At 49.1% G+C, this 24,390-nt stretch overlaps 1 protein-coding gene across 2 annotated transcripts in view; it reads right to left on the minus strand.

The window, feature by feature from the left end:
* Positions 1–24,390, minus strand: part of Rps6ka2 (ribosomal protein S6 kinase A2) — a 225,531-nt gene that overhangs the window by 21,194 nt on the left and 179,947 nt on the right. For both annotated transcript variants that reach the window (XM_023706495.1, XM_004646223.2), the window contains exons 11-14: positions 18,169–18,233; positions 11,209–11,311; positions 6,015–6,145; positions 4,878–5,003 (exon numbers count right to left, since the gene is read on the minus strand). In XM_023706495.1, the coding sequence (XP_023562263.1) occupies positions 4,878–5,003; positions 6,015–6,145; positions 11,209–11,311; positions 18,169–18,233 (425 nt within the window). The remainder of the gene's footprint in view (positions 1–4,877; positions 5,004–6,014; positions 6,146–11,208; positions 11,312–18,168; positions 18,234–24,390) is intronic.

Raw genomic sequence — 24,390 nt, forward strand, 5'->3', positions numbered from 1 at the left:
TCCTGCAATAAGCAGACACTGGTCACGAGCTTCTCAGGGTCAGCAGTAGTGAGCTCAGGAGAAGCCAAGACATTGGTGACACTGTGAACTCTTCAGCAGATTAGTTCTGCTGTGTTTGTGTGTTATATATTTCTCTCTGTCTCCTGCTGCAGACCATAGCCAGGAAACCTTCCATCTATAGCCAATAGCATTGTCTAGAATATGTACCTGGTTCTACTGAGAACAAATGAAAAATAAACACTCCCTCCCTAAGTTCCCGTAACATGACTGCAGCAACCTGGGTGGAATGCAAATTGATTACTATCAATTTTTATGTATTTGGTAACAGGGTCTCACTATGCAGCTTGGGCTTACATGGTGATCCTCCTGTTTCCAGCCTCGCCAGTGCTGAGATTACAGGCGTGCATCACTACGCCCAGTCTCCGTGGCCATATCAGTGTGTCCAGGGAAGGGGCCAGTGTGGCATGTGGTGCTAGGGATCGAACCCTGGTCCCTGCGCTTGTCTCAGCAGGTGCTTAGTCCACTGAGCTATCTCACCAGCCCCAAATATTGATTACTTTTCTTTCAAATACCCCTTCATCCTTCTTTTTAATTCTTCTCCATCACATGGCCTTCAGCACTTGACAATTAATTCTATTCAAGCCTGCCTTTAAATGAAGAAATGAAGGGAGGCAACCTGAGGCCCCAAGGCGCATGCAGGGCTGTGTCTGCCATTGCAGAGTCCAGCAGTGCCACCTCCCACCACCCGCCTCCTGGAGCGGCTTCCCAGGAGGCAGGGCTCAGCTGGCAACTGTAATGCGTCTGACCAAAGGAAGAAGAGGACGGAAGGGACGTGACAGCCTTTATACTCAGCCGTCCCAACAGTGGCCAAGGCATGGGCAAAGGGTCTATATGGAGTCAAATCTGAAGTGGTGAGGAGGAGAAGGTGCTGGCTCTGTCTCTACTGCCAGAGCCTATACTTTCAGCGGAGGATGCTGGACATTTTTGTGTTGTTTGCCAAAGTCTTGAGGGAGAGACAGAGACCAAGTCAAAGAATTCGGATTTTCATTTAACCAGCATCAAGTCCTTACTATATGCTGGGTGTAGTGCTAACGGTGGCTCCATTTAGGACCATTTCTGGCATCACTTCTCAAAGGCCTTAGCACGGTGCCCAGCAGAGAGTATGACTCAATTTTAACAACAGTGCTGAGAACAAGCATAAAATCAGCAATCTTGTGTCTGTTCTCACCTTGACTGGCAATATACTTTGGTTAACTGGTGTAAATATAATTTTAAATGTAGTCCATTTGATATCAGAGGACATACAGTGGGAAGATCAAGAACCTATAAGATATGCATGTATATATGGTATATCATAATGATCATAGCATATATCAACAATATCCAAGAATGTGAGAATTACTATGACCCTGTACACTGCCCAACATTGACAGAGGTGACAAGCCATCTACTTCCTCAGAGGGACCCGTAATACAGGTCACTACTGCGAGGTGCTCACTGGGCCCTGAACTGATGGGCAGATCATCATCACACTGCCAAGAAAGAGTTCCTCAAAATTCAGTGAGGAAGGACCACTCCTTCCTGGGCTCACTACTGCTGACCCTGAGAAGCTCGTTTTCTCCAAAAACGCCTCCTGGGGTTTTATGGATTTGAGCTCCGGCCCCACCATAAGGCTGCCCTAGGCTGGGCTTCTCAGTCTGCCAACATCGGCGTCATGGGCTGCATGATGGGCAGGGTGGGTAGGGGGCGCTCTGGGTGTTAAGCAGCAGCCCTGGCCTCATACATCACCAGCAGTGGGATCTCTGCTCAAGTGTGCAAATCAAAACACCTCACCATATGGCCAGGGTCCCCGATGGATGATGTCTGGCTGGGGCAGAAAAGGGTGTCCTGGTCACAGTCCTCACTGGGTGTGACTGCCGTATCCTTTGTCCTGCTCATTACTGCATGGGGACACTTCTGAGCCACCTGTGTACTAGGTGAAGAGGATGCCCATCTCTCTGACTACTGTCCCTCAAAACAAAGGTCCTCTTTTCATGTACAAAGTGTATAGGAATTTGGATTGCAGGGTGGTACATAAGCTGTTCAAGTGGTGGCTGAGGGTGACGCAGCTGAATTTGAGTGGCAGAAGCACATCTGCTAAGGTGAGAGCCATGGCACACATCTGCTGTACGCAGAGCTGCGGGCTCCAGATGGAAACACATTGGAATGTGCTATATCCTAGCTCCCTTATTCCGAGGTAGGGATTGTGCTAATCATGGACAGTCGGCTGATACAGAAAAGCCTAAGTAGTTCAGCTACATTCTACCTGGAAAATGCTAAAGAGACAGCAGCCGAGATCCTGCTAAAGCTATTCTGGTGACTACGAGACCACCCTACAGAATGAACTCTTTGCCACAAAACTGCTGGCTCTTCCATCTTTGGAGAAAACCCAGACAGTGGTCCACTCTTCGAGGATGGACTGATCGCTGCCATTCTAGGAGGCGGCCCGCACGTCTTCTGCAATAGCTGTGGGTCTGTGGTAGCGTGTGGGCCCAGAGCTACATCTCACAGAGAAGCCCATGGTTTTTTCATGGTCCTGCTCCTTCCTGTGGTGGTTAATTTAAGACTTTCCAGATAATAAATCATGACCCATTGTAGTCTCAGGAAGAATGAGGGAAATCCCTTCATGTCCACCAACTAAATTTGTCCAGGGAAATTCAAGGCTTGTTAAAAAAAAAAAAACAAAACCCAGGAAGGTCTGTCTTTTTCTTCTACCGTCAGCCAGGCTACAGTGCCTGCTTTCTTGAGGGAGGCAAGAGCGAGAGAGAGCACGAGAGGGAGAAAGTGAGAGACAAAGCTGGCTTCAGATGGATCTTTGTGTGAGGGCTGGACATGGGAACATTGAGGGGGGGACAGGCCACTGCCCTTGTCAATGGGGCTTATTCGCAGGACATGTAGTGGGGTGTCTTTGGAAGGGCAGTGGAGCTGCCAAGTGGGCCACACAATGTGTCTGCTTCTCTGTAGCTGCTGGCAAGAGCATTTGTTTCTAGGACGGCTGCTGATTACCCGATAAAAAAATCTGAAGAATTTCTATGAGAAACAACCCACACAGAACAGATTCGAAGGAGCCCGTGTGCACTGATGAAGCATATGGGAAGCATGTTTCAGAGCACAAATAAAATGCTCTCATGTAAGGCAGAATGCAGTTTCCTACATCTGGATATGGGGCCAGCATCTGGCTCTGCCATGGGGGGCCTCTGTTCAGTTCCTCCATAAATTTCCCCAATAGTGAGGTGAAGAAGCAGGAAGAAGAAGCCTGCACAAGAACTGAGATCTAGAAGCACAGGAGGGGCGGTGCCCATACTACGCAGTGAAGCGGCTCCCAGCTACGCAGCTTCTCCTGCTCCGGCATCCGCCATGACAGCGGCCTGCCCACAGCCTCTGCCAGCATCCCCAGTTCAGCTGGAATATGGCAAGTCCTGCATCTGCTCCTGCATCCACCAGCTAGATCCACACATTAATTGTTCTTCTATATTAAAGCATTTCTTTTTGTTTGAGAAATTAAAAGATTATTTTCTCAGAAAGCCATCAATTCCTAAAATGCTTTGGCTAGTATCTTTTTGCCAGCACTAAGTGTTTCCACAGTCCAAGAGACCTGGGGCAGATGTCTCCAGTGCACATGCGCATACTTGAGGGCTGGCTCTTGCAACACACTTGTGCTCAGGAAATGGCAGTGGAGGTAAGGGCAAGCTGGGAGGATGGGGCTGGCCGTGCAGCCAGCATGCTGGGCAGTGTCCTTTGGGCCCAGGAGAGCCACAACAGTTGGCCATGACCCCTGCTACACCCCTCCTTGACAGAAATCCCATCTCTCCCCAAACAATCTAGGCAGAGTTGGGGCAGCATATATGCAACAGACGCACTGGGGACAAGCAAGTGCTAGCCAGTCATGAGGCTGGGGCTTTGGTCCTCAGGACCTTCAAGGAGGGCGGTAGGCTCTATAGTCTCCAAAGTCTAGTACAGAGAAGATACCATGTATGCTATTTACATATGTTATGTTCTGATTGTAGCTCTGGGGTTAATACACAATTTACCAACTAGAAAATTCTAGAAAATACCATTTTAGACTTTCAGATCAAATGTTTAGCAGTGAGGCTAAAGTTAATACATAGAGAGTCAAGAACAATAGATACTGTTTTTGATGGCTGGGAGCAAAATCACTAGCTCTCTAAGGTTCTAAAAATAATATTAGTGTACACTTATTTCCTGGGTTACTTTTTGGTGGTCAACACTTCCTGCTAACACTCCTTTCTGTTTCCTTCTCATTTTCTCCCTTGCCAAGTGCCTCAACTCAGCTCTATATTCTCAAAGTGCCAGAAGCTCAGAGTTATTCTTGGTTCATATTATACATAAGGTGCTAAGAGTGGTAGTTCCTACATGTTGCATATAAAAATATGAATGAGGGCCAGAGAAATAGCTCAGTGGACTAAGCACCTGCTAAAGGCAAGTGCAGGGACCGGGTTTGATCCCCGGCACCACATGCAGCACTGGCCCTGACCCTGGGCGCACTGAGTCAGCCACTGAGACTGGGAGTGATGTGCATGCCTGTAATCCCAGCGCTGGGGAGGCTGAAAACAGGAGGATCACTACGAGTCCGAGCTGCATAGTGAGACCTTATACCAAATACATAATCATAATCATAATAATGGTATGCAAAACAATTTTAAGTGGGTGGTTGACCTCATCTCAAATCTAACCAGACTCCATTGTACTTCAGTTTAGAAAATAGTGAGCAGCAGGCGTGTTCCCTCTTGTGCCCATGTTCCCACTGATGTTCCTACACAGCTGTTGCCCATGCGCTGCACTCACATACACTGTGCTTGCAAAATGACCTCCCTTACCTTCACAGCATACTCAGCATCGGTGGCTTTGTGCACACATCGCTTGCATACCGAGTAGGAGCCCACCCCAATGTCCTCCTTGATCTCATAGCCATCAGTGAAGTGGATATTGTTCCCGTGTAGCTGCTGCAAGAGACCAGGACAAGAGAGGCTGTTAGAGACCTCCTGAAAAGGCATGCGTGCCCACAGAACTGGGGCAGGCACTGAGAATGCGAGGACATGGGGGCACACAAGGTACAGGGGTCCTTTGCCCAAGGTCCAGATCTATTTAGTGATGGTGCTAGATCTAAAATTCAACTCTTCTCGTTCATGTTCTGGGACATTTAATGTTTAGACAAAATTAGTTTCCACGGACCAGCCTTATTTCTCCCACTGTTGTGAGGAAAGGGGAGTTTAGAAGCAAAAAGGCAGAAGCACTTGTATATGGCTCAGAAGCCCATGTCCAGAGAGTGCCTGGACAAAAATACCTAAATGGACTGTACGTCATGATGTCTGAGTCAGGACCTGCTTCTGCCCTATGTGAGGTCTTCACCTACCCACTCTTAATCCAATCTACAGATACAGTTAACCTTCACTTCACACATACCACAAGGCCATGGAAGAGAGATCCTGGGGAAGTTACTTGCCACTACCCAACCTAGCTTGGATAAGGTGAGTTTAATTCTAACTCCTTAGAAGTCTCTGTATATAGTACATACACATATATGGTGGAAAACTCTAAAATGTCATCTTCATTCGCCTCCCAAAGACTTGGCACCAACAAATCAAATAGCTACCTTAGGGGACAGGCTTGACTGCACACAGTGAAGATACCTCTAGCTCAGGATACCCACTCTGATGCCCATAGTGACATTAGTCTCATTGTTTTTTCTTCCTTCTTAAAGATGGACATACAGCAGGGCACAAGTCATGGCTGACATCAGGATGGTCAGGACCATGCTAACACTCAATAATAAGAGCAGTGCCTGGGAAGGCAAGGCATCTGATATCTACCACCTTAGCACCGAGAACCCTCAGGTGAACAATGTCCGCCCAGCCCTGGCACCTAGCACACCAGGGAGGCTGAGCCCATAGAATCATTGGTGGGCATCAGCTGAATACTTCTGATGTCCTATCCACTGGGGCCAGTGGAGTTACCTGCACAATCGGGTGAACAGGAGCCTTGTTCAAGTCTTGCTGCAAGGGTTCCTGGACCAGGCTGGAGGCCACAAAACTGAATCCTCTGAACAGATGATGTGCGTTGGCACTTGGGGGAACACCAGGAGAGTCTGTGGGGAACAGTGGCAGAGCTCAGGCTTCAGGAGTGGAGTGCGTTGGAGAAATGATGGTGTGCATATCTACATGTGAGATGTGTGCGGTGAAGGACACAGAAAGCCCAACTCCTATGAAATAACTCTGTTTCGAGTGGTGCCAATGGTTTCATTTTTAAATGGCCAATATACCTTGAACAAAATCTTTAGGACAACCACTGATCACATCTTTTACTTTGCTACCTTCTGAATTTACTAATAATGTTCATGGTCACAATCCACCACCCATAGGTGCTCTAGAGTAAGAGAAAGAGTGGCAGCAATCCTGGGAGAACTGTCAGGGAGCAGGGCCACTGTGTGTTGTGCACCTCATCTCTAGGTCCAGCAGGCAGCATGTGCAGGGGGCAGCCACTGAGGACCCAGAATCGTCCCCTCCACCTTCTGCCCCCATCTCTCCTGGGACACTGGGACAAAGTTGCTTCAGCCCACAGCATGCCAGGGTGTGTGTGTGTGTGTGTGTGTGTGTGTGTGTGTGTGAAAGGAGCCATTTCCTGAGTTATAATTTCTCTGAACTCTTTATGATTTTTTAAAAAGTGTGACTACAGTGGGACCAATCTACTTCCTGTTCATCATTGAGTAAAATATGAGAGGATAAATGGCCACAGGGGGCGAAATTGTACACATATATCAGACTAAAAGCTAAATTCTGTTTTGCAAAGATCTCCCAAAGATCAATGCAAAAGAGCAAGGCCCCAAAGAAGCACTGGTGACTATCAGATGGACGCAGGCATTGTTCAGTATGTATATGCATATGCACGAGATTGAAGATCTGCCTAAGGGATTACCCAAAACAAAAGTAATCAGCCACACCCAGGGTTGGCAGGGGTGGGCAGATTGAGGGGTGAAGGAGGAAGCAGTGTCAGCACCGCCTCCTCAGGTGCCTGGCCCAAGGCCACCACCGTTTACATGTCCTGTGGAGATCCGCTCTGTGTCTAGGACTTTATAAGGATTACTTTCAAAAATACTTAAAATTAATGTAGAAAATGCTTACTTCAGCAATATTTGATATAGCAAAAAAGGGGGACACCCAAAAAGCTGCTCCCATTAAGGAAACGATGGTCGTGATCCATAATGGCTGGCGCATATCCAGGGGCTCGGTAGTGCTCGTGACAGATTCTAGGAAGACTGTGATAATCAGAAGAGGGGCAGCTGTGTAAACTATAGACACAGACACATGCTCCTAACAGCGAGCTGGTGGGAAAGAAGCTGGAGAACAAGTATTTTTTTACATGTACAATGTAAGAAAAATATTTGAATACACTTCTTAATACATATTATATTGAGTACATGAATATAATAAATGGCAAATTCTATAATATATAAATAATATTCAAAATATAGCCTGTATCTTAATTTTTCTTACAAATATATGTAAAAATTAAAATACATATTATATATAAAGTTCTAAAAATTGCACATATATTCTGTTTTCTGTATACCTTAGAATCAGTTAGCCAAGATGGGTTTGAAAAGGCCTTTGCCTTTCCACTCTCTATCCTTGGCTGTTTCTGTCCTAGACAGCTCGGTTCTGTCCCTCACAGGGGCCAGATGTGAGGGCTGGGAGAGGCCCCCGTGGGGCAAATGTGGCTTTTCTGTTCTTTAAGCTACTGTGAGGCAGGGCCCTGAGGGCCTTGTGAAATCCAGGACTGAGACCCCATGCTAGGGGTGCTCTGAGGACAAGGGCTGGTCTCCAGCATCACTGACAGGGTCCGCCAGGCCTGGGTCTCAGCTCAGCACCATGACTTTACAAAGGGGCTTCACAAGCAGCCCAGGGAGACAGGCCCACGGGACCACTTAACCAAGAAGACCTGTGTTGGCTGGAAGTAAACGCCCAGCGTCCTAGTTGAGGGAAGTTTAACTAGGAGACAAGGTGCAGGTGAGTGTGCTAGGACTTGCGGCTGTGACCGAGCCAGCTGAGCTAGTGCAGCGCTTGCTTTTCCTTAGCGGAATTCTAGATTTGAAGGCTGGCTTCTCTTTCAACCCCCCAGTGACCTTGCACAGCACTAAAATCTCCATCAGAAAAGAGTAACTTGACAAATGGCTGCCTCAGAGTTAAAGCAATCTTCAAACCCCAGAGGTGCTTCAATGTTCTCCTTTATGGCTTGCAGACTTGAGAACTCGAGTCTGCTCTAGGGCTTTGGCTAAGCTGCACAGTGGTAAAGCTGAGCACTGATCCGGACTTGTTTCACATCCACTGAAGGGAATGTATGCACCTACAGAATACAGGCCATGTTGGGGAAAATCTGTAGATCGAATAAGCAACAGCTGTTGATCAACAGACAGGAAGTACCCAGCACTGCCCAGTATGGCCACAGACTCGTACCTCTTCCTGCATCCAGCTTCCTGTACAGCTGGAGCGAAAGTGTGGGAGCAGTCAAGGGGCTTTACCACAAGTTAAAAAGCTGATATTTAAATGGTGTGGCCCGAGAGCATTCAATATGAGCGGCATAAATAAAATTTAGAATGCTATATAATCATATAAGGGATGTGGACTTTTAGCACAGTGCTTACAGAAGGCCAAAATATAGGATAGATAAAAAGAAGTGTAAAACTAATTGCCTAATTACCGTTGATGACTCTCTGAGTATTTCCTGATCTGTGGAATGTATCGCATGGTTTCCATATCTTAGGTTGGTATCTTGCACCAGTCAGCATGCCCCAGTGAGCAGCTGACATGTGAGCAGGAGGCATAAACCAGATGACCTCAGTTTCATTAAGAGTGAAAATCAATGACAAGAAGGCCCTTTGTGCACCCAGCGCACAAGGCAAGCGACTGGAGGATCCTCCTCTCGATGAGCTGTGTACTGCAGCGGCTGCTCTCTAACTCAGCCATGTACTGGCCCACCTGCGCAGAGAAGCTCACCTTTTACAAAATCAGGGCGACTTTTATGCATCACTAGCACTCCAGTTACTTCCTACCTCAATATCAAAATGCATGATGTGATAAATTAACTTGAACTAAACCTGGTTGAGAATCTCAGATAGTAAAGAATCAAAAACTAATTCTAGATGGTGTTGGCATGCAGTGTCTAAATATGTTTTTCTTAGGCCAATATTAAAATTGAATTTTCTGTGTGTGCATAAGGACTATGAGGCTTATGGTCACACTGGCCAGCTAGGTTGGAGTCTAAATTTTTCATGAATAATGCAAAAACACATTGTATGAATAATTTAGAGCCAACTGCATTAGAATCTTCTTACTCAAGGCATAAATGTGGTCTTGCTTTGAATATTTTGAGCGCACAGCTACGCATGACAGCAACTCAGGAAGCAGAACTTCCCCTCCCCCATCCCCCAGGATGCTCCAGGCTGCAGGGGTGTACACAGACTCAAGGACAACCTGCTCCTGCTTGGGGCTATGTGCTCTCTTGTCCTTCTACCTTCAGGTCAGCCACAGAAAGAGAAATAAAATGACATTTCCCAGTGATCTGTGGAATCCTCAAGCCCTGACCCATCTTCCCAATGTTGGAAGCTAAAAAGAAATCCTGTTCTGCAAACTGGACGAACTGTGTCACTGTGAGGGACTGAGCTCAGCCCCTGGATGAGTCCTCCTCCTCCTTTGCTCCTCATTACCACACAGCAGAACTTTAAAAAGAGTCATCACCCAAACCTGCTCATTGATGTTGGTTTGGGTTCTCTCTGGGGACTGCATGGGACTCAGAAGACAGAGTGAGAACCCATCATGGCTCCTGGTTCCTGTGCACTGAGCTGGGCACTTCCACTCTTCCTGCCTTGCTGCCTAGAGCAGGAGTGGACCCAGGTGGAGGCACATTCCGCCACAGGCCCATGGCCTGTGCATCTGGACTGGCACACAGCTCACTGGCACGCCTCTGTGCGGCAGCCCAGACCCAAGGGCGGCACAGGGTGTTCTGTGCTCAGGCCTAGAGGGGACAGGGGGTTCTCTGTTCCAGCTTTACCTGATATCCATCACTGATCTTCTGCTTGTTTCATGATTATCTTTTATATAATCTGGGCAATTCTAGAAGCACAAACCCTGGTAGCCTCTCTAGAAGGGTCTCAGTCTCACCCAGCCCTAAATATGCACAGAGGCTATGAGCTACTACGGACATAATCACCACCCCACCATTGTTAGGGCTGGGGCTGTGTCCCTAGATTCCCATGCTGAAACCCTAAGCCAGTGTGGCTGGATCCTGAGATAGGCCCTCACATGAGTAATTAAGATTAAATAAGTCATAAGGGTGAGTCTTAATCGGATAGGACTGATCTTATAAGAAAAGGAGACTCTAGAGCTTGTGTGCTCTTTCCACACTCCAAGGAAAGGCCATGTGAGGACACAGTAGGAGGCTGCCTACAAGCCAAGGAGCCCACCCCCTGGAACCTTGACCTTGAACTTCAGAACTGTGAGACAGATGAGTCTGCTGGGTAAGCCCCCAGCCCTGCAGTGTTTTGCTGCAGCAGCTTTGGAATACTAAACCAATTACCATAGCAAGAGAAGTAAACACTGATTCATTATTACCGCAAGTGATCACTTTAAATCGGCTGACCAGATCTGATGAACCTGACAGATCCTGAGAGTAATTTCAGACATATCACAAAACTACATTTATGTGTCCACTTGCTGTGCCAAGATCTAGTGGTGATACAGCTTTTCCAAAAGCCTTTTGGACTTGCATGCATAGTAAATGTAGCTCACATATGCATAAAGTGACATTAAGCCGACAGCCTTCCTCCCATAGAAAGGGAGTTCTCTAGTTCAGAGAACCGCTTCAGACCTTCCTTTGGTCTCCTGGTGATCGCTTCCTGGTGTCTTAAAAGGGAGGTGGGGAGGGGGGGCTACAGAATACCTTGATGAGTTCCCAGGTATTCTGGGACACTGCCTCAAGCACACAGAACTTGCTCTGCCACTTCAACTTTTATCCTGGGCAGAGAAACAGGAAATCTAAACGGCATCAGCAGTCAATTTCCATTAGGAGCACCCTTGCATGTGCATGACTCTTCTTCCTCTGTCCTCAGGGATCAGATGGGAGAGGTCCCTGGAAAGACCCCCCACTGTCACATACCTGTGGGTGTCCGTGCGGTGAACTCTGGATCAAAGTGGAAAGTGTCCTCTGGCCTGCCCACTGCGGGCTTGAAGGGAGGCTTGATCTCCTTCCGGTATAGCTTCTGCAGAGGAAGCAGGACAGACTCTGGGCAGGCTGAGATGGACATGGGCAGATGAGAGCCCTGCCTGGGAGTGGCTGTGTTGCGGGCATCCCCACCCTTACCTGCAGGCAGCTCCCCACACCCTGAATGCATGTGAACATGCACCAAGCGCAGACTACACCAATGTGTTCTATGTTATATATGGTATATCGGGTGTGATAAAAAATACAGTGAATGTTTAAAAAGATTTCTTATAGCAAAAGTTACATTTGCACTAATGCTCCCCAAAATATTCCCCTTGGCTTCAAACACATTAATCTTATCATTCTTGCTACTTTCTGAGGCAGTTCTGAAAATCCTTTTTCATGAGTGTTTTAGTTGTATTGTTCTAGCTACCTCGATGACCTGATTGATTCAATATGTTTACTTTTTGTGGTCATTTTGACTTCGGGGGAGAGCCGTAGTGGTGTGATGCTAGACCTGCTGAATGAAGTAGCTGAGGACACATCTTAGTGTTTTTACGAGCCCGCTTTTCTGTGAGATTGCACTTGGGAGCAGCATTCACTGTATTTTTAATCACACCTCATGAAGATACCCATGCAAGAAGACTTGCAAAACTTCAGTGTGGGTCAGGTCAAAATATCCTGGAAGTGGAAGACACTGGCAACTACGACATGCGACAGGGCTGTGAAACTTAGAATCTTGTGCACCCACACCTTTAACACTCAGTTGTCCTGATCTCGTTGGGGGTCCAGGTCATTGGCTAAAAGCACCAATTCCTAGACACTCTGAATAAAAGGTCTGGAGCTCAGCTCTGCAGCCAGGACCTCAACTGGTCAGGCAGGTTCAGATGACTCGAGATGAAATCTGCTATGACTGTCTCAATGACCAGTGAAAGCAAATTGCATCACCTTATCAGACAATGAAACTGAGGCTGAGATTCAAAGAGTAACTTGTTCAAGGCCAATAATGAGCAGAACACAGATAGTGGGGGGTGGGTAACAAGGTCTCCTGACCCTTCTGAAAGCCCTAAGTACTGGGCAAGAAGTCTGGGCGTGGGGAATGCAGAGCATAAGGGAAAGAGAGCACAGAGGTAGGGGGCTGACATCTGACTTTTGCCCTGGGTGCCCCTGCTCTAAGGGGCAAGACCAAGACCAGGCTGGCAGCAGAAGCATCCAGCCCAGGAGGACCAGGGATTGGGCATCCGTGGAGAACTGTGTGGAACTTGGCCCATGCTCCCATCAGTTTCCTGCCCTGGGTGGACAGCTTTGCCAAGACTAGAGTCGCCACAATCCTCCCAGACACAGAACAGAGGCTGAATCCGGTGGTGACGCAGGCACAGGGCAGAAGCAAAGCCTCTCTAATGTACACAGTCCTTCGGAAAGCTCTGGAACCCTGCTGCTGCTTTGTGTCCAGAGCTCTCCTGTCGTGCTTTGCAGGGTTAGCAAGTGAAATCTGTCCAGCTGAAGTAAACACACATCTTCTGGGGTGGGGAGAGAAAGAAATAAAAGAAAGGAATAAGAGAAAAAAGAAAAAGAGAAGTGAAAAAGAGAAAGAAGAGGAGGCAGGTAGGGAAAGAAGGGAAAGGGAAGCCAGAGAAAAATGGAGGGAGAGGAGGGAGTGAAGGAGGAAGGCAGGAGTCCGTTACAAAGGCAGGCTTCCTGCTTTTATAAGAGGGATTTATTTACATGAAAGATTTCTATTAAAAACAAAATAAAGCAAGAACGAATAGCTGCCGCCCATGCACCCAATTCCAGAGATCACGTGGCGCATTTATGTCCTGTGATCACACTGGGCTTTATACGGTAGTTTGCAAGTGTGGGTGTCTCTGATTTTTGCCTTTTCCTACCCAGGCCTGCGAGCCTCGGTGTGGGCTGTACAGACCCTGACCTGGCCAGCAGGAGGCGGGCATGAGAACGTGGATATGGTAGGACCTTCCAGATTAGCTCTGTGAACATAATCTGTCCACTGGGGGCCACTTGCCCTCTGCCCCTGGGGCTGCTGTAGCTTCAGTCTGGTGTCAGTGTCTGGTCTTGTGGGGAGAGAGCAGCCATCTCTGCACCGCCCTCCTAGGGCTCCTTGGAGCCAGGCACTCCTCCTGGATGTTTGTCGAGATGTTCAAGTGGCTCAGTTTCTCCGTGTCTTAGCGTATATTTTCCAGAAGGTGCTAATATGTGCTATTACTCTGTATGCTCTTCTTTTCCCTGTGTCTAAACCTAAGAATGGGTTGGAAGTGTGTGGTGATTTTGCTTCTGCTTCTGAATGCAAACCGCAGCACAGCTGAGCTGTAGAGAAAGTGGTAGCAGCATCCTCATTGACCTTGGACCAAGGCGATGTGAGGCGGACGTCCCGACCTGGAGCCCCCATGCTGAGGCTCTAGGATAAGGTGCAGCCAACCCGAAAGGAATAAAATGGGGCTTTGTGCCTCCATTCACCAGGCATCAGTGTACGTCACCTCATGGGTTTGAGGACGCTGTAGAGCACAAGTCTAGCAGTGACCTTGAGACAGATATCATATTGCACACGCTTATGCAAGGAGTCTCTAAGCGGCACATTAGGATTCTGGTCAGGCCTAAAGGACCTTAAGTAGGAGAAGGACAGAGAGAACACAAAAAGTGGTAGCTAGGTAATGGAAGAGGAAACTGGATTCCAGTTTGGGGCCACTGTCCCTAACACCTGCTCTCTGCAGTTTTGATGCCAGGCATTTCAAATTAACATGCTCCAGTAAGGCAAAGGGTACATTTATAGGCTGATCCTGAAATAGTAACATAAACATGCAGGTGTGGGAAGGTGGCAGAATGGAAGGAACAGCAAGTTTAAGTGATTTCTAGGGTGTCATGGGGCAGAGCTTTGTCTACCGCTCATCTTAACTGTAAGGGATTCTACAAAAGCATACAGATTTACAGAGTTGCTAAATTAAAGAGTCCTTATTGGGACCTTGAAAGGGTACTTCCCTGATATAGTTAGCCTAGGGTCAGAGTGATGGAATCTTTCTTTGCGCACTGGGAGTGGAGGTGAGTGCCTGGACCCCTGACCCAACCCAGTACATGCAGTCAATCCTTGTCAGGTGCTAGAGTACTCTGCCTGTAGGCAGCAAGCCCAGGGTGACCCTGAAGACCCCAGTCTGCCCCTTCCCATGCACATGGCAGCCAGAGGCACCAAACCCCATGCTGTCGGTCCCAAGGCGACCAGGGCACTCTTCCAACTGCTCTGTGCCTAAGTGTCCCCTAGAGTCACTCTCACCTCACAAAGCAAGAGTTGTTGATGTCCTTTGAAGGATTTGAAATGTAAAAGGCCATAAGTAACTCAGGCTAATAGTGCTTAACAGTAATAATAAAAATAATTGCAATCTCACGTGGGAAATGGTTATTCTTGGTGTCCTGGCACATGTGATGCTCCAGGGAACAAAGAAGCAGAGCCACCAATATCTTCCCCCATGACAGAGCTCCTGGCACAGCCCTGAGCTCTGCTGTTCTCACCCAGGTCTGTGCAGAGGAAGCTACAGGGGCCTGGCTGGTGCAGCCTGCCTATTACCTCTTAAGCAGCTTATTTTAGGTTCATGCTAAGCCTGCATTCTCAGCATTGCTTCAGCCACAGTGGAAAAATAAACACAGCTTGTGTTTGCTGGACTCCAGCACACCCTGGAAGAGGTTTCCAGTCTGTAATTAACTTGTGATTTTTCACTTAGCTGGTCACACAAGACAGCCTCCAGAAGGCTACCCTGGAGCACACGCTAATGGGCCGGGTGCAGAGAGCAAGGGCAAAGGTAGCGCAGGGCACACGGGTGCAACCTACTGCTCTTGTCAATGATGTGTTTTGCTCCAGCAGGTCACCCAAGCCCTCAGGGGATGGTTGGCGGATGACAGGTGTTTATTTAAAGAAAAAAATCTGCTGGCAGTTTTGGGTCACAGAAGGCAGCAGAGAGTAAAATAAATATCTTCATGTTTTCCCAGCTGGGTCCTGAGGCAATAGTCTGGGTGAGGTCCCCTGGCGGACATCTGACGGCCAGGGATGTCTTCTTGCTCACTTCCGAATGTCAGTATCCCAGGGGGAAGCCTCTGGCGCAACCTTGCTGCCAAGAGTGGACTGTGGCTGACAAGCACAAGGGTACATCTGGACCACAGATTGCTGAATGAAACAATCCCTAAGTACATTCCACGGACTTTCTGAAACACATGAAAGCTCCAGGCAGCAGCTCCAGGCTAGCCATCAAGACACAGGGACTGTTACCTTGGCCACAGATGCAAGGACAGTGCCCAGACCTGGCCTGGAGGATGCGTCAACAGAGATGGGGAACCTGTTTCTCCTATTGCAGCAGGGCCTTCATGGCTACCAAGACCATCAAGACCTCGTGGAGCCAGTGGTTCCTTGTGCACCGCTGTGCCCCTGATCTTTGTTGAGAATATCCTTCCTGTCCTCCCTGTGTCTTCTCTTGGTGAATTCTCCGGCCTCTCCTCTGCTGGGACACGCCCACTGTGTACTACTTCTATGGCAGGCAATAGTCTTCCAGTGTAGCAGATTCCTGGGCCATGAGTGACGTGGGGATGGAGCTGTATTTCCCAACCGTTACCTTGAGGGGTAGCTTGATTATGGTTGATGCAGGCAGGTGTGATGCATTATTTATTGAACAAATAAATTAACTGAAGGACCATATTCCAGCGCTCGTGTACCACTCTCAGGCTCCGTTAATGTGGAAGGCTGGATGGAATGCGGGACTTGCCTCCTCTCAGCCTCTATGAGGCAGCCTTTGGCAAGGACGGGAACAAGAGTAAACATGCTCGGTCCTAGCAGACAGAAAGACCTCTCTCAAAATCCCGCTTCCTGTTCAAACCCCAAGAACCTAGCAAGCTTGCCTAGCACTACTAGCGTGTCTTCCTGGGCTCTGTGCTTCCAGCCGAGACAGCATCTATCTGCTGGAAGCATTTGCCAAGGTCCCCCTTGGCTAAGTTTGTGGAGCAGTCACCAGGAAACATGGCTGGGTGCCTCCCTCAGATCCCCCTCCCCGAGCTCCCTTTTTCTACCTGCAGCTCCTTGCATACCATGACTGTCCAGCAATCCCCTTCTCTATTTCCCAGGCATGGTCTCTGGAGGTGACAGAGAGAAAGGGAATGGGACAATCTCTTTCCATACCCGCCACTCCTGTCCTGAGGTCCCTTTCTCAGCTCTCAGCATAATTGCACTCCTTCCTTCCTTTCTTCCCTCCCTCCCGCCTCATTCACTGGCACACTGGCATTCATCAGTTGCCCTGCTCAGGCTTGGAGGATGGCTCAAGCTCAGAGCCCCAATCTCCTGTAGCTTGCACTGCAGAGAGAGAGGAGGCAGGAAACAATATGCAGCAGGAGTCAGTGGTATGGTGTGGCCCGGTCAAGGGTGACAGGTGGGAATGGGCTGAGTTCAGAAGTAGGGTGAGAGGCTGCCTGGGGTGCCTCAGGAGAAGGAAGGAGGGGAGGCAGAACGAGCCTCCAGAATTTGGGACAAGGGTCCAAGAAGACAGGCCAGCCCGAGCCCAGCCTGGTGGTGGAGGGCCAGGGGGTGCACACACTGTCCTCCCACCTTTCCGTTTATCCTGCCCCACCCCCTTTCTCTCCCTTCACAGCGGAGCATTCTTCTGGCGCGGAGGTGCGTATTCATCTGTGCAGTAGGACATCAGACCCCATGGGTGGGACTCTGCTAACCCCACAGAAAGTGCCAGAAACATGAAATGCCAACACAGGTGGCTGAGTAAACAAACACGCAGGTGATAAATGAACAGAGCTGTGCATGCTGTCCTGGATGCCCGCGGGCAGCCCTGAGGCAAGCTGACAACATCTCCAATGCATGCCACCAGTGCCTGTCCCAAGATGCTGGTTCCCAAGCCTAGACGCTGTGCTGTGTGGGTCACCCTACAGGGACACATGCTGGCCAGTGTCCATGGACAGGAGATGCGCCCCAGAAGATACACTCCAAACATGAAACACGGACTGCAAATAGTCTTTAGGTGCCTGCATGAGACCAAGTGGCCTGCACATCTTATAAGCCTAGAATTTTAGGAAACCTAGCAGATGTTCACGGGCGGTGTGGTCTTGCCTCTTAGAGGCCTGCATTCCTCCCACTCTCTCTGGGAGGTGGGTATGACCTGATTTCTGCCTGCTCTCCAAGCGTGGATCCCCACCTGCTGGGCCCTGTGGGCATCCTGGAGGTTCACTCTCCCTTCCATCATCTAGGATAGAAGCCCCATTTAAACAAGTTCTACCTGAGACAGAGAGTTGGGGCGGGGCACAGAGCTCCCAGACCTCCCAGTGGGGCAGGGCTCGGGGGATCAAAGAGGAGTGCTGGTTCCAGCCAACATCAGTCTGTGCATGCTCCACTCTTGGAGGCCCCAGGCGGATGGACACAGAGTACACAGCAAACTGTGCCATCTAAAGGGCATTTGGATGTTTAAAGACATTCCATTAAAAACCCTCTGAGATTAATTTGTGAGCTCAGAAAAGAAACTCTCAAGTGAGTTTTGTGTTTCACTAAAGGAAAGGGCCTCAGGCAGCCTTTATCAAGGGAGGTGCCTCCTCCAGACGGGAGAAAGGCCAGCTGTTCTTGGTGTCCTGATGCCTCTGGGCCTCCCAGGCACCAGAAACCAATGATGTTCACCTCCCAAACAGCTGGTTCCTTGGCAGAAGTTATGCGGCTGGGGGCAACACAAGGGCCATTTGTACTGGTAGGAGAGTCACAGGTGGGGACGGGTAGCAATCTGTACCTCCCGTAAGCCAGCTCCTCAAGGGGTCCTGAGAGTTCTCTGCCCACAAGTGGCTCAGCTTGGACAGAGCTACTACACAGCTCGGTTCTCCCCTCCTCCCTCTTTCCCTGTACCTGTGAGCTGCTGCGGACTGTGGCAGGCAACTTACATTCCAATCGATAGTAACAAAGAAAGGGTGACGCTTAATTTCTTCCACTCCATCAATGCCAGCACCTGTCATAACAATAAAGTAGAGATAGCACATCAGAATGGAACCAACATCACCCGTTGTCTCTGACAGCTCCTAAAATGGCAGTGTGAGGGGCTGGGGCACTGGGGTGGACCTGTGAGCACAGACTGTTGCCACTCTCCTGTGAGGCCCCCATTCAGCACCTGCATGAGAGCTGGGCATGAGGTGGTGAAGAGAAGGCAGTGGTGTGCACCTGGGCCTTCCTGCTCTAGGCCTGAAAGCGATAAAGCCCAGCAGCAAGAAGGGGCCCTGGGCAGAGCACCTGGTCCTGCCGATGCAAGGCCTGGGCAGGAAAGGAAAGAATACTGCAGGGCAAGGTGCAGTTTTGGCAGGACTAAGCCCAGGCATTCTACTCAATTTTTTTTTTTAAGTAAACTTAAAACTGTTCTAAAAACAAGGTCCGTTACCTAAAGGAAAGAAAGCCTTCAGCTGTATGAGGTCAGCACTTTCACTAGGATGAGCGAAAGGCTGGGAAGAAGCTGGATTCCTCCCACTGTGAGTCGGGGGGCGGGCTAGAGTGGAGAGTGGACAGGGGCCGGGTCTCCTGCCAGCTCCCACCCAAGTGTGGGGAGGCCTGGGCACCTGCTCTGCACATGGAGCTCCTTCCTGCAGCTCGGAAGGGCTTCCTCCCAGAGTTTATCTCCATACAGCCTAGCTGATCCCATCTGCCCATCCCATGGGTGGCTCCTTCTGTGGGAGAAATGTAGAGCAGGGAGGCAAGGGTGATGGGCAGCGCAAGGGCATCCTGCAATCCTTGGTGATCTGTCCTTCCCACAGCCTCCATGTCTGCTCCGTGAAGTTAGGGGCCTGACCCTTTCCCCACAGTATGCAGGAGTCACTGGAGAGAGCCCTGATGGGCTCCATGGTGCTGCCCTCACCCTTGTATTCTTGTGCATGGGAGGGACAGGGATAGGGCCTTAGGAAAAAACACTCTCTATGTGGATGGAAGCCCAGGGCACCTGGAAAGAGCTACTTTGACCAAATGTCCTATAGTTCTCTGGTCCCTCTCTGCCTGGGGCTGCTTGGGTCCAAAACACAGGCAGGGAACTAGAGAAAGGTCCAGGGACCAAGAACCTGGTGGCGGCACCAGCACATCTGCTCCTCGCCAGGGGGCAGAGACAGCCAGTGTGTTTCTGGTTTATCTGTATGAAGTGGTTGCTTTACAGATGAGAAAACTGAGGTAGGAATTGGTTGGGTAACTTGCTTCAGGGCATACCAGCTACATGTCGCAAGGATGAGAAGGTGGATCTGGGGCGAGCAGCATAAGCACCTGCCTGGCAAGTGCAAGGTCCTGACTTCTATCCCCCTCACCTCCCAAAAAAAGAACCTTGAAGGTGGATCTGCCAGACTTAGTTGAAGTGTCCCTTTCCTGGGATTCTACTTTGATTTTTCAGATCCTTGGGGTCTGGCTCCTTCTTCAGTGGCCACCACAGTGATGCCTCCCCACAGCCATCCACCTCTGTGTCTTCCTTGTTCTGCCGGAGACCCCAAGTCCTGAGGTCAGGAGCAGGCCTGTGCACGCTCAGCCTCCTGTGGCCTTTGATGGGTACTCAAAGGCTGCCGAGCTCGCTTCCGGGATGAGTGGCTTGGCTTAGCTGGTCATCTTCCCCATGCCCATCCTGTACCTCCTGCAGTGATGACCAGAATCCCAGGTGAAAAATACTTCTTGGCTGATTATTGGAGGGGCACCTTTGCCTCATGGCTCTTCTCGTGCCAGCCAAGCAGCTGGGTGCTTGCTGGCTCCTCAGCACCCCATGCTCGACGTGATTCATGGCCCATGTTTCCTTGACACTTCTGTTTCACGTTGCATACTCATGAATTTACCTTCCTTTCCTCACTTGCCAGCATGGTCCACAGAAAGGACAAGCACCACATGAGGGAGATGATGACTTGTGATGGAGGCAAGTCATAGGCACCCTCTTGGAGCAAGATGATTTGGGGTCTCTGGCAGAACAAGGGAGACACACAGGTGGATGGTTGTGGGGAGGCATCACTGTGGTGACCACTGAAGAAAATCCAGATTCCAAGGATCTAAAAGAGGCACTGAAGAAGCTGGTTGATGAGCGACCTTGGCTTACTGAGCCACCATACTTTTGCTTGCCTTCTGTCTTCCTCTGCAGTTAGATCTGGCACTCTTTGGGTTTTGAGCCCTGGGCAATAGAGCTGATGGTGAATGAACACTATTGCTCCGATGCAGAAAGGTAGGGATGGAAGATGCAGCTCTTCAAAGCCTGCATCAGCCTTCTAAGGACAACTGTGCTTACAGCTTTGGATTTTAGTCTTATGTATCCTTCCCCAAAATGTTTTACAATAGGCTATTTTGCACTTGGCTTTCCTTTAATGTAGATCAAACAAATCTGAGAGATGGTAGTGAGTAGTGGTTGGGTTGGGAGGGTGAGAAAGTGTGTGTGCTGCTGTGTGAGCCAGGGCAACACCTGACAACATCTGGCCCACACCTGACCCACATCTGCCCCACACCTGCCCCACACCTAACCCACACTGCTTCAGGAGGGTGCCTGTGACTTGCCTCCATCACAAAACACTGGCAAGACCTGGAGCTCACGACCAGCTATAGGATGGAAGAGCTATACTCTCCCTTGCGAGGCTCAGTGATCTTGCACTTCCACAGTGCACAGGTGGTTCGGTGGGGCAGTGGACGCGAGCTTTCAGACTTAGTCTCTGCAGCAATCTCCACAACGAGGTTCTGATCACTGGTGGGCTATTTCCACAATGAGTGCCCGGGACCACATTGGTCTGCACTGAGGTCTCTACTTCTACTCTGGCCAAGGATGCAGTGTAGATTTAAGGTATGATGCAGGGTGAGGAAGGGTCTCACTCTCTCATTGCCCATCCAGCCCAGCTCCTCTACTTCACATGTTTAACAAGTGAAGGTAGCCCTTTCACTTCATTGTGGGCTTCTTCATTCTCAGAAAATAGTCCCAAAAGGTCAGATCTGTCAAGAAGATTTTCCTTGTTATTATTATGCCTGCACATAGCTCTGGGAAATAGTTGATTTCTTTGCAACATTCACAGTGTTGTTGCTCTTTTGGAGTTGTGAAAAATCCACCTGGAAGTCTTCCAGGCACCCAGAATGCATTCGCCTGCTTCCTCGTGTGGGAGACTGGAAATGTCCAGCCCATCACTCTCCAGACGATGTCCAGGTTGATTTAAATATAGGCATTAGCTCTGGTTTTTGTTTTTTGATAATTTATAGGTTATCTACCCATTACTTGTTTAGTTTTAAAAGTGTTTTCTGCTCATCTGGAATGTCACCCGTCTGATCTTCACCGTTCTTGCCTAGTAGTGGCTGTATCTTGAAGGGCACCACAGGGGACAGCCAGGGTGGGCAGTTTTCCAGACAGCCTCAGCCCTGCAGGTGCACAAGGCTTCCTGAGCTGATGGAGAATGAACCAGCTCCAAAGGGAGGTCCTGTCTTTACGGTCCTGAGCAACTGGCAGAGGTTGGCTCATAGCATGAGTTTGTAGCACTTGTCATGGAAACCTGGTGACACCTTCAGCAGCCCAGAGTGACAACACTTGATATCATGATGACACATCTTTTAGAGTTCACTGACTGGCAGGAAACAACAGAAACGGAAGCCCCAGGCAGTGTGGGAGCAGAACCCATAATGCCTTGGAAGACTATGCGGTTATATTAGTTGACAGTCATTTACTTGCTAGTTTTATGTTCGTCAGCCCCTTTCATTCCTTCCAGGTCTCTGACTGGATTTGCCTGGGAGTCTCCCAAGAGTCCCTGGGCAAAGCTGTATGTGCCCATTAGGTGTGAGCTAGAGAGCTCTCAGTTTTGGCAAGCAAGACCGGGAAGCAGGTTCAGTAGGCACATGCTCCCTGAAACCCCTGCTGTCCTGCAGGAGAGTCAGGGGTGGAAAAATGCTGGTTTTGAAGACCAGTTCTCCTAGTGCCCATCACACTGTGGTCAGAAATTGATATGGCATTAACTTCTGTCAGGAGAGACTTTACTCAAATCAGGATGCCTTGAACAGCACCCCACCTGGCCTGGCCCTCACAGCCCATCACAAACCTGCATCCCAGGCTGGGACTGGCTGCTACCTGGGGCCCGGGGCAGTGTAACTTGATGAGCCCTGATTTTGCAAAGAAGAACCCAGAACCTTGCATCACGGGGAACTATGTGATGAACCCTGGCCTCCGTCTCTCCTTTCCTTTACACTTTTCTGAAATTCCTGGATTTGCAAGTTATCCACAGTCACAGAGTGCTGGGCATGAGGGAGACCTTTCTGGGCATAGCTAAGGGACCTGAAGGCCAGCCAAGGGCAAGGATCTCCAGGGGCTCAGCCATGTGGCCCAGACTTGTTCACTTCACATAGCTGTACCTGAGCAACTGTTCTTCATGAGGCTGATGAGCCCTGCCTGCTTCCTCCAGAGACCCTCCAGCCAGTTCTCCTCTTCAGCTGTGCCCAGCCTCATGGAAATCCTATGTACCCACGGATAGATGTGCCATTCTTTTCTCTTCTCTCCCCCTCTACTCCCAACAGTATTGGGGTTGAACCTTAGCACTGAGTTCTATCTGCAGCCCTCTTTTTTGTGTTTTTGAGACAGTCTTGCTAGGCCCCTAAATTGCCCAGGCTGGGCTCAAACTTGCGCTCCTTTTCTCTCAGCCTCCTAGAGTGTTGGGATTACAGCTGTGTGCAGCCATGACTTGTACCTTTCTGTGGTTCTGTGACTTTGCAGTGCTTCTTGGACCTGAAATGCCTCCAACCCTCAGCATTCCACACAACCTCTGACAGCAACTTGTGCATTCTCATGGAGTACCTCCGTCACTCTGCCCCTGGCCGTAGCTATTTGGGGTTGTATATTCACTTCTATCTATGACCATCTCACAAAGCATAATAAGCAAATGCATGGTGCAGACCCTTCACTGAAGCGCTGCCTGTCCCCCCATGCTGGACATGACCACAGACTGCCCCCACCCTAATGTGGGAGGTTAAGGGGGGCAACACTCTTCTTAAAAGGGAGGGAGGGGGACAAATAATGTCATAGCACCGTACAGGCTAGGATACAGGGCACATGCTTTGTATGCAAGAGGCCCTGTGCCCAATTCTGTCAATTATTCATCTTTCCTATCTGACACCAAAATGAAGGAAGAATGGGTTTATTTAGCTCAGTTAGTGGAGGTTTCAGGCCATACTCAGCTGGCTCCAAGTCAGAGTGACACAGGGAGGACGGCAACTGTTCATGGCGGTGGCAAAGAGCAAGTGAGCAAAAAGCAAAGAGAAGGGGTAGCAGCTGCGGCTTCTAGCTAGCCTCCCTCCCCCGTTACACTGTAATGCAGGTTCCATGCCTCAGGGTTGGTGCAGCACCCACACTCACAGTAATCAACCACAAAGTCCAGAAGCCACTCATGACTGCATGAGGCACTGGGAGGATACCTAGACTCAAGCCACAACAAATTCCCAGTACAGAAAAAGTACAGAAGACTCATGGAAACAGGAAAACCAGTGCTATGAATGGTTCTTCCAGAGCAGGGGGTCTTTAAGAAAAAGCCTTCATGGAATGTCTTGGGTTTCAGAAACACAATTTTATATTCTTAAGATTGTGATGCTATAGTTCTTTCATATTCTATTTTTCTAAACCTTGATAGTCTCTTTACCTAACTGTTCTACAAAATGCTAATCCTGCATATTATTCAATGAAAACAAATAAATTGAGATTTTTATACAATTCATTAAATCCAACTAATGTGAAATTTCAGGGAGCTCTCTGCAGGAGAAGGGAAGAAAATTATATCTTCAGCATAAATTAAAGTAAAATAGAATCAACTTGTGAATTAAAGATAGCTCATTTTTCAAGCCTGACAGGCAAGTGCAAGAACTCCTGTGAGAAATATAAGCTACACAGGAGAGTGTTCCAGAAAAACCTCTCAATTTCCAATTAAGACTTGGAAGTCTTGAAGGGGGTCTTTGTTGTAGAGTTAGAAATAATACCTTGCTACCAATGCTTCTGATTATGGCTTGTTAACTACTGACAGTGTGGTCGAATACAGCCAAAGCCCCCTTTGTAGTGGAACTGATGGGTCTTACAATATGTGCTTTAGGGTCGAGGTCCTGCTTTGAGTTCTTGGAGGAGAGCATGAATCATCATCATCATCATCATCATCATCATC

This window comes from Octodon degus, unplaced genomic scaffold (assembly GCF_000260255.1).
Source record: "Octodon degus isolate 3935 unplaced genomic scaffold, OctDeg1.0 scaffold00261, whole genome shotgun sequence".
Classification (NCBI taxonomy): Eukaryota; Metazoa; Chordata; class Mammalia; order Rodentia; family Octodontidae; genus Octodon; species Octodon degus.